General features: G+C 43.9%; 1 protein-coding gene across 1 annotated transcript; it reads right to left on the bottom strand.

Moving 5' to 3' along the window:
* Window positions 1–2366: 2366 nt before the first annotated feature.
* On the bottom strand, window positions 2367–3824 carry LOC308304650 (choline/ethanolamine transporter FLVCR1-like; the record flags this gene model as incomplete). The annotated part of the gene is made up of 1 exon (XM_080749274.1): window positions 2367–3824. One exon carries the CDS (start codon window positions 3822–3824, stop codon window positions 2367–2369), a length of 1458 nt encoding a protein of 485 aa, XP_080605400.1.
* Window positions 3825–15064: the final 11240 nt, after the last annotated feature.

The raw sequence follows: 15064 nt of genomic DNA, 5'->3' as shown, positions 1-15064 counted from the left end.
AACAACGCCTCGCAACGCGAGGCGTTGTGAGCATGTAGATCGGCTATTTTCACAATTCTTGCCTCTAGAGGTATTAAAAAGTCCTAAATTGTCACTTTAGAAATGTGCATATGCCCCTCTATACACTTACATTTTATTGGATTGTTTACTGTTGAGTGAGAAAACAATGTTGCACATTAAGTTAATCATCTGGGGACCCCCCCAAAATAATTTGGGGACCCCCCTCAGGTTGAGAACCACTGTAATAGTGAATGACCGACCGGTGCTCCTGGTAGAGTGCTGGAGGACGGCAGAACTGTGGATCCAACTAAGTAGCTACTTCTCTGACCAACAACCACCATTATTGAGTGTTTACTATTCCATCGGGACCATAAGCGATAAGCATGATGTGTTTTAACAATGCAATGAAACTAGAAGTACCCTACATTGTAAGTAATGTAAGTATGCGAGGAAAATTATGAACTTTCTTTTTCTGTGGTGTTGATGGGGGTGAAAGTGTTAGATATTTCTATGATGGAGGGAATTTTTGTTTGTTTATCTTGTTTTTTTTTTTTTTTTATGCTTTTTCACCTTTGTAAAGATGGCGTGACAAAAACGTTGTTTTGTTCTAATGGTGCTAGCATTCTGTGCAACAGATGTATCATACCGAGACACAATACATAAACGATGTTTAGACAATTAGGGATAATTAGGAACAGTTTAACACTTTTTCATTGTATGATTTGAGTAATTACTGGACAACTCCCATGTTCGTTGACATGAGTCTTTTCATATCCAGAGCTTGACCTGTACAACCAGGCTCCTCCAAACCCCTGTCTGTCTGTTTGTTTGTTTGATGTTTTCAGTTTTTGTTTTGTTTGTTGCTGTTGTTATTGACAAGTGGTCAATAAATGTTTTTAATAAAATGTGAATGGTGCTTTGTGAATATGATTTCTCTCGTTTATTTTTTCACAACCTAAAACCATCCTGATATTATGGTAATTAATCTGTACCATTTACTTTAAACAGTGCGGCGCAGTAAAAGTGTTCATTTATCCATTTGTCATTCGGAGAGTGTACCGGCCCTTATGGTCCCTCACTCTCAGACTTAGTTTAACACTCTGAATTTTACAGTAACCTTCTTTAATGTATGTTATTCACACTTTAGAAGAGTATAAAAAAACACTTCAGAGAGAACAACTGGCTCGACTAGATACACAGTCAAAACTAGAGTCTAAATTGAACTCTGAAATAGGAGATTGTGAAGTGAGATCTCTGAAGTTCGGTGCAGTAAAACTAAACCAGAAAAAAACTCCTGCACACTGTCTTCAAATGCAATAAAAAAGCTTTAATGGGAATAACAATGTTTTGGTCTGTTAGACCTTCAAGATAACCTGATGAAGGTCTAACAGACTGAAACGTTGTTCTTCCCTTTAAAACGTTTTAATTGCATTTTTACTTTCTGCAGTAAAATGTTAACTTACCATATGTTTACCAGTGATAGAATATGACCTTCTCACATGGTTTGAAAGAAAACTGAACTACTAAGGTGTTTGTTTGGTAAAAGGTTGATACTATTTAGAGAAATTAGAGGCCAATTATTTTTTTAACACACATATTCAGCTGTTTTTTTTTGCATTTTCTTACACAATGTATACTGTCTTTTGTCAAAGAACCTTATGCTCCTCTGATTTTTTTCCTCTTTGAAATATCTATATCTAAACTTCAGAAATCATAAGGTTCTGTTGAGAACAAACCTTTCAGTGCCTTTTGCCAATATGAAAGTATCCAGCAATTCATGAACCTCTACTAAACTAAAAGCTGTAAGAAATCTGAGACACATGTTGTGAGCGGGTGCAAACCTCTAGTAGGCTATATCTTTAACAGAAAGGTGCAATTCTGTGTGGTTGCCTATATATATTGTGATGTCACATGAAGCTTGACCAATAAGAAAAGGGACAGAAAAGGTCCATTGAACGCAATTGACTTTTGGAGTTTGGGGGTTACAGAGCAGTGGTTCCCAAACGTTGCCACTTTACTACTGTACTGTAGTTGGATATCCCTGGCACAAGTCACTTTATTCTGTTGGATGTTACTTGCACAAGACACTTTACTGAATTAATGGGATGTAACCTGTGGCACTAATGACTCTGCATTTTACAGCGCTTGTATTGGATTTTAAGATTGGACGGCTCTGAAGACACCCCCCCCCCCCCCCTTTTTGCCTACTGTGTGGTTTTGTGTGGTGTCTCCCCATATATGGTATTAGAACCTAAGCCTTTGGCTTGTTACTGTTCACACTACTGTGTAACGCATTCACTAACCCCCTGGAACCTCCCCTCAAGGACCCCTGGGGGTCCCGACCCCCTCACACACTGCTTCGGGGTTCACAGAGAGATTTGACTGAAGGAAGCTTCAGAACCGTGGGACGGAAGCTCCTCCGCACAGTGACTCTCCACAGGAAGGCGCTGCAGGCGCTCGCCATCTGCTTTGACGTTCACGTTGTTTCTCTTCAGCTCCGACCGGATGAAGGAGGTCAGCAACAACCCCAGGAGGATCCAGGCACACAGGAACAGGTTCCCAGCCAGAGGGCTGTGGTCCGTGGTGAGTCTGCCTTGGACCAGAGTGAAGACCATCCCAAAGACCTGGGCGGAGGCATTGAGGAGGCCGGAGGACGTTCCCTCGGCCTCGGGGTAGGTGATCTCCACGCCGTACTCGAAGCCCAGAGGCAGGTACCCGGTGATGAAGAAGCCCAGCGCCCCGGCGGTGAAGAAGACCACTAGGATGCTGTCCAGGCTCAGGGTGAAGGTGAAGGCCAGCATGCTGACCAGCGACAGGGCGTAGACGCTCACCAGGGTCATTTTGTAGGACTTGGTGCGGTCCAGCCACAGTCCACAGAGGACCGAGCCTAGCATGCCGGAGAGCACCAGGGTCAGGCCGATGCGGCCCGCGTTCAGCTCCTGGTTGGGGTGGTGAGCCATGACCATCTGGTTGAGGAGCGTGGAGACGGAGTAGAAGGCGCCGGTCAGGATGCCGTAGCTGACCAGCAGCAGGATGAAGGCCCGGTTGCGGAGGAGGTTGACCATGGAGCGTCTGTAGGAGTAGACCTCTGGAGAAGGAAGCAGCAGCGCCGCCTGGGCCCGGCTGGGTGGCAGCGGAGGGCGATCCTTCACCACGGCCAGGGTGAGAGCCAGGAGGCCGGCGGCGGCCCCCGCCGTGCCGTAGAACATGGCGCCGACGCTGCGTCCCGTCAGCGCCGGGTCGCCGGGGGTGCTGGGCACCAGGACGGGTGGCAGCAGGAAGCCCACGGCCGAGCCCAGCTGGTTGCCCAGCACGGCGGTAGCACAGGCCGTGGCTGCCTCGCCGGGGCCGAACCACACAGAGGCCACGCGGGACGGCAGCCCCAGCATGAACACCTGGGCCACGGCGCACAGCGTCTGGGCCGCCGCCGTCACGGCGAAGCCAGTACGGTCGGGCCGAATGCTGGCGCACTTCAGCCACGACCCCAGGCAGTTGAAGGCGGCGCCCAGGGAGACCGCCAGCCTCAGGCCCTTCCTGTCCAGCAGCCAGGTGGCGGGGAAGACCAGCGGGACGTAGGCCACCATGTAGACCACAGACAGCCAGTCCACCGCCTCGCTGCTCACGCCGTAGTAGCGCGTGAACACGTTGTTGATGCTGCCGTACTGGATCCACTGGAAGGCGCTGAGTAGGGAGTTCAGACTGAAGACCGCCAGAACAGCGAAACGACGGCGGTACAGCCTGGTCTCCACAGGGTTGTCATCACATCCCGCCTCTACTCCTCCCCCTCCTCCTCCTCCTTCTCCTCCTCTTTGGTGGGGGAGCATCTCCTCTATATATTCTCCTGGTTGTGGATCCTCCTTCCTCCTGCTGCTTCAGAACATCCTGGCCTCTGAAGAGACTCCTCCTCTGCTGCTGTCTGGTAGAACTTATAGAACCGGGCAGTGAAAAGCAGTTGTATCTGGATGTTCCTAGGGCCCACGGTGCACACCAATACACAACACTGTTAATATTACACTGTGCACTTCAACACACAACACTGCCAATATTACAGTAGCAGGCTGCCTTTCAAATACCCAGGACTTAGAGGAGGATTCTCTTTTAGGTCTCATTGTACCAGTCTATGATGTCAATGCTATGATGTCGTATTGATGACATCAGGGATATGGGCATAACTTGTATGAGAGCCTTGGAATGACAGTGCTTACACAGCTTCACCCCAGGGTCGCTGTAACATATTTTTGTTTTGTTCCAAGTGCTTGTCAGGGTGGGGGGTCCCCAGTTCAAATGATTATTTTGGGGGGTCACGGCCTGGAATGTTTGGGAACCCTTGCCCTAGAGGCTGCCACGCACCACAGTTTGGGCTTCCCTGATTTAGAGGTTCAGACCCACCCATAGCAGCCTGCTGGGTTTTATGATGCCAGTTCTATCATAGATATTTATAAATGCAATGGTAACTCTTGACATCGCAGGTCATTGCACATGCTGTATGTCACACAACACTTTACAAGATGATAAAAAATGGGTCAAATGAAAGGACCATAAATTATTGCAAAACAAATAAAACTGGTAATAAAAGGAAGAGAAAAAAGAAAAGGTTTTACGTTGTAAAATAGAAATATTGCCCCGCAGTCGTATGCCTCCACTAGCCAGTTACAGTTATCCATGTCTGTCTAGAGTCCAGACTCATATCGTTGCTGTCGGGCAGAAACCTCTTATCTCCATTTTGTAACTTTTCATAAATTAATACCCTACTAGATCATACTACAGCGTCACACAAACGCATCAAAAGTAGCAGATCTTCTAGCTCAAAACGCGGCGATTGAGCTTGTCGATCTGCTACAGTTGCTATTTTTTTATTTGAATCCTGAAATGTTTTGGACATATGACGTTTCAACATGACAAAGACGATATGTAGTGAAGTCTTTGAAGGAATTTAATGAACATCTGTTCTGAAGTCACAGAGACCTTTGGCCTCATTCACTAAGCATATTTTATACCAAAGCACAATACAGTATGAGTGTTTCCTCGAGAAAAGTCTGAATCGTCATTATTCTTTGTACTGTACTTTTGTGTCATGTTATATACACTGAATCTCACATCTGCTGTTGAGCTCCTGTGTGTTCCACAAATCATGTGTAGCTGTTAATAGAATGCCGTATTCTTTGTGCAAAATCCATTACAATAGTGCCAAACCTCAAATAAAATATTAGTCATACATCATTCATACAGTATATGAAACAGTCTCACACACACACACACACACACACACACACACACACACACACACACACACACACACACACACACACACACACAAAGATAGTATTGCAAGCCCCCCGACCCCCCCCCCCCCCCCCCCCACACACACACACACACACACACACACACACACACACACACACACACATACACACACCCTTGCCCATGATATTGTTTCTTGAAAAAGTCAAAGGATTATATCGCTGACAGCACAGCACTTTTTAAATGCATGTGTTGAAATGAAATGAAATGCATTTAGGAAATATAGGCAATGTTTGTCAATCAAGATACATGGCTACAATGTTAGTACCAATCCCTCAATAAAATACAAGATAAACGAGTTTCAAATGCCACCAAATAAAATCCACAAAACTGGACTGATCTGTGTTAATGATCCACCTTGTCGCTAAACAGCACAAACCTTGTATCGATCCATCATTCAACAGGGCAATTCTCGTTATTTCCACGCGTCATTATTTCGACTAAGAGTTATGTTTTAGGGTTAGGTTTAGGCATAGTTTTACTGAGGTTAGGGTTGGGGTTTGGGCTAGGTTTAGGCATAGTGGTTAACATTCACCCGCGTCAAACAAATGGAACGTCGAACAAATGTTATGTCTCAATATCGACGCACTCCCCATTCAACTGTATGTTTTTCTTTTTGTATAATTAATGCCCTTATTTACACAGGAGTGTAGGGGAAAAAAGGAGGGGAAAAAAGCTTATCTACAAGCTTATCGCTAGTTTACAAGGTTTCCATCGGACAGCAACGATAAAATACATACTCCACATGATCTCTGTGTGACTTTCCAGTTATTTTTCCATTATGATCACAGTCCATATGAATGCATACATAGCCCTTTGCAAAGCCAAATTCACATCCTGTCATGCATGATTTTAGCTCAGCGACTTAATCTTTGTGTGAACGTTTTTTCCACCCAATTGTTTGTGTTTTGCTTTTGTGTTTTTATGAATGTGTCCATCATGAAGGCCTTGCGTATTTTCAAAAATGCCACATTTATCTGTTTGTCCAAAGTGTTGTCAGATGGAAAGAAGGAATGCACAACCATAAACTGCATCATGTTCTGTGTATCAGATATAAACCTTTGGCACGTGTCTTTCCTTGGGGAATAGAAAGCCTGGTTTATGGCTGTGGCACGTTATCCAAACCATAATAAACTAAGTACACAATGACAGGTGAACTGACTACAACAAGCATTCGCGAATAGTGATGTGCTATGCCAACCAGATAAGAGTGCAGACACACACACACACCCTACATACATATTTTTTCATCACTATTATCATCATTGGTACAGTACAGTACAGTACAGTACATTCATAGGCGACTCTAGCCTCTTCCAGCAAGGGGTGCACGACCTCTATTACCTCATGCACGCGCGCACAGCGCGCGTGTACGACGTTCGCTAGCGCGGATTTCTGCAGTTAATTTTGTACCCAAATGTAAAAATAAGTTACTTGCGGTTATCAGTTATTTGCGGGCAAATTATGCATTTTTTCAAGTTAAAATCGGTTCGGTTCTACACGGCGGCAGAACCATTTTGGGCTTAATATAATAGGGTTTATAAAAGCATGATCTGACTGTCTTAGTCTTACCTTGGGCTGGTCAGGAGGAAATGGTTCAGTCACGCACAGTGAGACAAGAGTCCTGGCTGATAGAGCCTGAGGTCTGTGTTTTGTAGAGGAAAGTCAGGTACAAAATGATCCTCTCCATGTGATGTTTCAGGGCAAGCAGCTATATTATAATATCTACCGGTAGTCACGTCCATAGTAGTGAAGAGCTCGAACTCCATGCTTTATTTTTAACAGATGTTGTTTTCAATTTCAATACTCGCGCGTGGATATGACATCACATCAGGAGGGGAGGGGGGGGGCTGCCTGGAGCTGCCAGCCTCTATCACTACCACTAGGGGGTGTTGTTGTATTCGGTCTGAGTGGATGTAAAGTTACATTACAAAAAAAAAAAAAAATCAAAATGGCCGCCTGGCGGCCAGGGGTTGCACGTGCACCCTAGGACACCCCTTAAAATCGCCTATGAGTACATTACTCCCCTTTAAATAAATAAATAATCTGGCAGGATAAGAGTTAAGAGAAAAAAAAAGAACTCGAAGGAACCGCTGTCATAGGATCTATTTCTCACTCGCAATTGGGAGTACAGTATGATATTTTACGCATACAGTATACTACATAGAGGTGTAACGATATAGTAACTGCATCGAAATATAGTTTTTGATTAAAAAATCGAAGTAACAGCTAAAATCGAATTGTATCTTTTGATTTTTATCGAATCGGTAGTGCAAATAATTGATTGTATCGATACTTGTGCATTATATTTAGCATTTTTAAGAAGAAAAAATGAAAAAGAGGGGTAATTACTTTTCCTTTCCATATAGCTACACTGGTCTATGGATAAATGTGTGTAATGGTTCATGTCAAGGTGCAGGTTTGTCCATAATGTGTTCAAATACAATGTCCATGTATTTGCCAGATAATCACTGTGTTTACTTATTTATATCCATAATAATATGTTTCCCTTAAAAACCTGCACTATCCACACTTTTCACATAGATTTAATTTCTTTGCTAAATAGTTACTATATCTATTTTAAATCATTGAATCGAATCGTATCGTATCAGCATGAATGAACTAATATCGTCCCTGTATTGTATCGTCAACCATGTATCGTGATATGTATCTAATCGCTTTTAAAATGTATCCTTACACCCCTAATACTACAGCATCTTCTTGAGTAAAAGGTCTAGAAGAGATTAATCCTGTGATGTGGACCACTCAGGGAGTAACACCGGACAGTGGGCCACAATAATTCATGGAGGAATATGAGGAATATGAGGAATATGCAGCATGTGTGTCTGTTTCAACATCATTAAAATGATCCATGGTGGTCTTACAGTTCACGACTCACTGAGGACACAGAACATTGAGATTTTGGACAAGGAATCACTAATGCTGTCACTCCACCATGCTTAAAATGAATAGAGCAGGGCTTCCCAAGTGTCTCATTTCAGAACCCCCAAAAAGGGACATTTACTCACAACCCATAAAAATGGGTCCGTGACCCAATAAGAGGTCCAGAGCTTTTTTTCCTGAGAGCATGAGGTATACAGTCAGAATATTAAGGCTAAAAAGTCCTGCAATGTTTTCATTGTGGTCCTATTATGTTTTCAATTCATTAACATATACCGTCGCATAAAATAATTACACAATAATACATGTCATCAACAAATACAAAACACTATATGAATAAAGGCGAAAAACTGTGGCAATGAATGACACCTCCTTTTGATGGGAATTTACGTTTACCGCTCCTTTTGGTCTCCTGATAGATGTTTTTTCAGGCAAATTTTGAAAGAAACCAGTCATACACATCCTGTAATCAATGGATGGTGTCATGGAATTCCACTTTTGATGGCCTACCCTGTAATAGTACAGGAATAGAGAGAGCTGTGAAAATGGCCTCACATGCATACTGTAGCCTAAAATGTGCATGCACACGCACTTCTAAGCCGCGGCAGAACCCCCTGAACCCCGGTACTGCCGTGCAATCAGCGTTTTATTTATAAACATATTTTAAAAAACAAACACACCAAATGATAAACAACGCGCGCGGGTCGTTCAGTGCAAGCCAGCAGGACGTGCACACACTACGTGTTTGGGCGGCCACTTACTTAGAAGCTGCTGCTGGCTGTATTTCTGCCGTTCATTTGCATGGAGCGAGATGGGGTAATCCGCGAGAAAAAACAGCGTTCGAAAGTACATTACGTCCTCGTCGCACGCACATCGATCTAATTCCATGTATTCCACTCATTCCGAAGCCTTGATTTCGCCTGTCGTCTGGTCGGTATACTAGGGGGGATGGGCTAAACCAGGCTGCAGCACACACAGTGAAGGGGAACGTAATGGCCGCTCGTGGAGCCAGTGGCAGAGCCAGCCGATGACGTCATCACGTTTCTGACGTGATCCGATTGCACAACGTCTCTTAAAGAGACAGAGCACGACCTGCGACTGTATTTTTCAAAAAATTATGATTAATTTCATAAATTACGGCGAAGTACGGGAATAGACGATTGGCTGATGGGACCCAGTAGGAAGTCCGAGGGAGTGCGGCCAGGCTTAGAAGGTGTTAAGCGCATAGACACAGACACTTTAACACAGAGGCCTCTGTAAAGTTGCCAGTGTACACTGTACACACACCAGCCTCGTGCACACTCAGTGTTTTGCTTTGGCACATCAATCCGCTTCATTGACAAAGCCCAGGCGATCCCTGTAGACCGCTGCTATCTCAGCACACCAGGCCAGCACCGGCAGCGGTTGGAACCGCAGGAGGTTGACCTTGTGGGACGGTAAACTCCAACAAAGGGTCGGCTTTGTGCACGAGGAAGCCAGGACTGACAGTTGGTTGAAAACACTGTGGGGAGGTTGTAGCACGTTCCCGAGCCCTTCACTTTGCTTTTGTTTTACCATCCGTCACTCAGAGGAGAGTAAAGCTACTGCCACAGACATTGTGGTGTCGGGTTTTAAACGGCTCCAATTTAAAGCGGTGGGCATTACGGCGAGGGCAAACTATGGCAAACTGTGTGGTCAGAGTGTGTGTGGGGGCGGGCAGCTCGCTCTAAAGCAGACATTGACCCATTCTTGACTCGGCCCTCACAGACTCCGTTGTTCAGTGGTTGTCTCTTTCGATTTACAATGAAGGCATTTAGCGGACGCTTTGGCCAGAGCAACTTACATGTGCAAGATCAGAGGAAAGGCCTGTCCATACTCTGACCAAAAAAAAAACTTTTCGGTCAAAAACTCTGGTTCGACTACAAAATGATGTCACTCGTGACTTCTGAAAAGCATTAGACAGAATGAGAGATTGGAAATTTGCAAGTCGGAAAGTCCAACTCACCGAACATTTCGGAGATACTAGGCCTTTAGTGGCATGAACCCTAGTCAGCAGACGACAGGGTGAACTGTCACATATGGGCACATAGAGTGCAAAGAAAAACAAGTTAGTGCTACATAGAATACCAGATCATCAGATAGATCAAAGCTATAGCATCTGTTTCAACAAGTCAAACTGACACTATGTCTATATAGTCTAAATAACAATTATGCGAACATGCTAACATGCAACTGCATAGAATAACTAGCATCTATGAAAAAAGAGGTGACAGAAGTGATAAAAGGAACAATAATTATCTACACCTCCCGGCCTTTCAGCCTGGTGTATATAATGAGGAGGAGTGAGGTGGAGAATGTAATGGTGGAAAATGGGGAATCAGTCTGCACTCCTGACTGAGGTGGCGTCAGTCCACAGCTTGGGAGCCTGGAGGGAGAAGAGTCTGAAAGATGCTTGGAGCGATTCAGACAAAAGTCTGAAAGAAGCCGAGCAATTTCTTCTGTTAAGCAAATCGGATTCCAATCTTGATGTGACACAGGTCTGATTTAGGCTGGATTTGTCTGGCAGTGTAAATCAGGCCTTACTGTGTGGCTTGACTGGCTTCTATTGGAGAGAGGAGAGAAAGCATGTGCCCAGGTGCGGGTAATCTTGTGCAATTAACACCTGGCTCTACTTCAAGACAGACGCTATCGAATCTGTCTGCACTGCGGTCCATATGTGTGGCACGTGCTGCCCAGATTGCTTGTTGCGGTGAAAGTTGAATTCCTTTACAGTGACAAAACAGATGGACTACACACCGAAAAAGATGATTACAAGGTATGCGCATCTAGAAAAAGTGTGCATAACTGACAGACACCTTAGCAGGGACGTGCTGGCCATTGGGAAAAGCGGGACAACTCCCGAACGGGCCGGTACAGGCTGGCCATTAGGAAAAAATTTAAAATAAAATGTCGGCTATCGTTCCATTTTGGGGGCTGGGCGGCCAACAAAGTAAATCATCACTGTCGGGCAGAAACCTTGTATCTCCAAGTTTCAAATTTGTAAGTTTTTCGCAAAGCCCTGCTTCATCATACAAGGCTGTCGCACAAAAGTAGTGAAAACAGCAGATCTACAAGCATACAACGCCTTGCGGTGCGAGGCGTTGTGTGCTTGTAGATCGTCTGTTTTCACTAGTTTAAATCATTTTTAAAATGATAAATGCAAAACAAACGGTTTTGGACATACAAGGTTTCCACCCGACAACAACGAAATATAACTCATGGCCCACTGGCTTGTCACTTGTCATGATCTGAAATGGCAGATCTTTAGTGCGCAATGAGGGCCTCTCCAACTCTTTTTCCCGGGCTGAATCAGGGGCCCAGCATATCCCTGCACCTTAGTACCCTGCCAGGACGGACTGCAGTGAAGCGCTGATAGCTCCTCTACACATGAACAATGTCACATCCCCGCTCACTGGCTTCAGGAGTTGTGTGTTGAAATCCGTGGATACTCTCATACGGTCTGGGGCAACAGAAAGGGCCTATTGTCTTAGGTCTGCCATGAGCGAAGGTTTATTGGAAAAACCTGTTGGATAAATGTCATGCAGAAACATGAGATCCAGCCTCATGGACATGACTCAGATTATCTCATTCTATTCCAAGAGACCCATAATAAGTATGAATTCACTCCATGGAATTAAACAGTCATCTATATAGGGCTACCCTAAGCAGACTCAATGCTATAAGAGCATTACCTAAACTTTGTTCTGGGACTAGAAATGTCTGAATTGATCTGTAGTCATAACATTTAATGAAGTTAGCAGACTATTTTCACCTCTCAGCATAATTTTAATAACCAGCACTGTAAACCACAGCAATGTGAACCACAAAATGTAGTTTTCTTTTGTTCTGCATTATATTAGTCAAATTTGTCTGTTTACAATTATTGCTAACAATTGCCACACACAACTGGAACCGAACCTCACAGTAGTGCCATAGAGAACGAACCTTTTAGACCAAGATTATTTAGAGAACCTTTTATTAATGCTTCAACTGTATACATAATCATTAAATGTTTTTTATTTAATGCTTCTATAAAGAACCATTAGCAACTTAAACCCTAATATACTTCATCGTGGTGTCCCCCAGCTGGGCTCAATACTTTATTTTCCTATACACAAAAACTTAGTTGAAAATAGCCGACATACAAGCTCACAATGTGTTGCGACGCCTTGTGAGCTGTAGATCTGCTATTTTCTGTTCTGTTAAACAGTGGTTCCCAAACCTTTTAGCTTGAGACCCAAAACCGAAATCTCCCCAGGACCCAAACAAGAGAAAATAGCAGATCTCACACCACGGTAAATGTATGAAATTCACTTCAAAAGTTTGTCTTTTTAATTTCTGGAAATGTTGAGAATCTTTAAAATTTGATTTTTATTGTTGTATGACTGTAGTAAATATATATATTTAATTATAAACATGGGTCCTGGACTCCTGGCCAGTGTTTGGAAAACATTCATTTGCTAAATAAAATGGTTCTTTAATAGGCATTTAATTAGCATTCTGGAAGCCAGATTCACATTTCTGAGGAGTCTGGAGACACTTAATTGTGTGACTTAAGTATTGCTTAAGCAGTGACACTTTCTAGAAATTATATCCTTGTCTTACAGCTCAGTTGTTTCACAACTCCATAAATCACTTTCCTACAATTTATGTTGCTCTTTATCAAGTTTGCATTTCAAGACGGCATACACGTGGCATACACTGGTTCAAGGGTCTTAGTTGTCATGCATGGAATATGTAAGTTATTTTTCTGAAAGATTGTTAATTGGAAATGAAATTCAATTCCTGAAATAGGCCTGTTCTTTTTATTAAATGTTCTTCTTTTTGCTTTTATGCTTCATTGAGTGAAGAGAGACAGGTGTGTGTGTGTGTGTGTGTGTGTGTGTGTGTGTGTGTGTGTGTGTGTGTGTGTGCGTGCGTGCGTGCGTGCGTGCGTGCGTGCGTGCGTGCGTGCGCGCGCCTCCATATATGCATTCAGTATACAGTATGTGCGTATAGCATTAAGTTATTTATTTATTTCTTTATTTGGCCATTGGAATGGTGGCCCAGGACGTAAAAAAACATCAAATGACCTGAAAAGGGGAAATCTGACGTTTTGGGTCTGCAACATAGACTGTAGGGTCTGCAAAGTCGGACGTTTAGGGCTACTGTCTAAACGGCAGTTAATGACGAGTTAGGGGTGAGAACGTGTTGACCTGGGACATATCATCTGTGATGTAGCCTGAAGTCATCGGGTTTCGGGTATCGCAACATCATATCCCTCGATCAGGTGACCCAGCCGGGGCTGATCAAGTCCCGACTTATACGTCCTAGTAGCAACCCACAGTCAGTCCTATTAGGAAAAGACAGGGCCACTCAATCCGCTACTCCGGAACTACTGTGACGGGACTGGGAGGTAAACCAAACTGGCGCCTGGAAGGAATAGGCTCTGTGGGTTGACTCCTGGCTAGGCTCTTCCTACGTCTCACCAGGTCCACTCCTGCTTTATACAATGAACAATGAACTTGAGAGGTTAATAATTCAATGCTATGCTCGAATGTATAAATGTCACCAGAATTGTCAACAAGTGTTGCAGTGTTTAATTTTCTCACCAAAACCTTGAGAGAAAACACATTTTGGACAATAATCCTCTGATGCCCGTTGTGTTTCCTCCAATTCTAAACCGCCTGCTGAATACGACCAGCTTATAGCGCTGGAATCCACGAGGTGTCTGGGACAAGACCAAAGTGCCATTCAGGATTAACCCATTTAGGCCTGAACACATTATGACGCAATATTTTATGCTTTAAATATTAAAAAAATAGCAGATATACAAGCTCACAGCGCAGCACAGAGTGCCGCGCTGTGACCTTGTAGATCTGCTATTTTTGAAAAATCATGGAAATTAGAATTTTGACCTGATTCTATAAGTGTCTTTTGAATCCTTCTAAGATTTTTGGAAAAAACCTATGTTTCTATGTCAGCAATCTGGCCAGCCATTGTCAAAGAAAAGGTCCTTTTCACGTAACTGGAGCTCAGTTAGTCTGTTCTTGAGAGACTACTATGTCAGTGGTGCTCAAACCTTTTCATGTGAAGGACCCCCAAAATGATATTTATTTGGCCACGGACCCCCATTTCAAAATATCTAGTTCCGGGGACCACCCAGAAGCAAAATTTGAGTTACAAACGTTCGCTTTGAAAATACATATATATTCAAAGATTTGCACACATTTTCACGACTTTTTCAAAAATAGCAGATCTACGAGCTCGCAGCGCGGCACTCGGTGCCGCGCTGTGAGCTTGTATATCTGCTATTTTTCACTGGTTAAAGCATTCAATAATTCTAGGACTAAATGGGGATTAATGTGCTGTGTGACACAGCGTGGTGCCACACAGTCACCCCGAATGTGTCAGCCTTGCCCTCGCTGAACCCAGACGACACTTATGACAGCGCCAGGAAGATTTACTCATGTCCAGCTGTTTCGAACGGGCTCTGCAGAGGGTGGTTAAAACAGCACAGCCACAGCACATCAACAGGCCTGAAGCTGCCAGCCATGCATGGCCCCTCTACAGGGACGTGCAGAGAATGTTATAGAGAGGCAGGGTCTGAAGTTTCTTTTTTTTTTTTTTTTTATAATTTTTATCCCACAATTTTGTAACCCATTTTTTTCACCCAGTGCTAATTGCCTATGTAATCCTGGGCTCTGCTCTCCCTCTGCCACGCCTGGGGAGACAACGGACTGACCTCATGCTTCCTTCTATGCATGAGGAGTCCAAGTTGCTTCTTTTCACCTGACAGTGGAGATTTCCCTGGTTTGGACGTAGCGCGTGGAAGGAACACGTTATTCCAACCAGTTCCATTCCC

This window comes from Nannobrachium achirus, assembly GCF_963921795.1.
Source record: "Nannobrachium achirus genome assembly, chromosome: 19".
Lineage (NCBI taxonomy): Eukaryota > Metazoa > Chordata > Actinopteri > Myctophiformes > Myctophidae > Nannobrachium > Nannobrachium achirus.
This window is presented reverse-complemented; position numbering and strand designations above follow the sequence as displayed.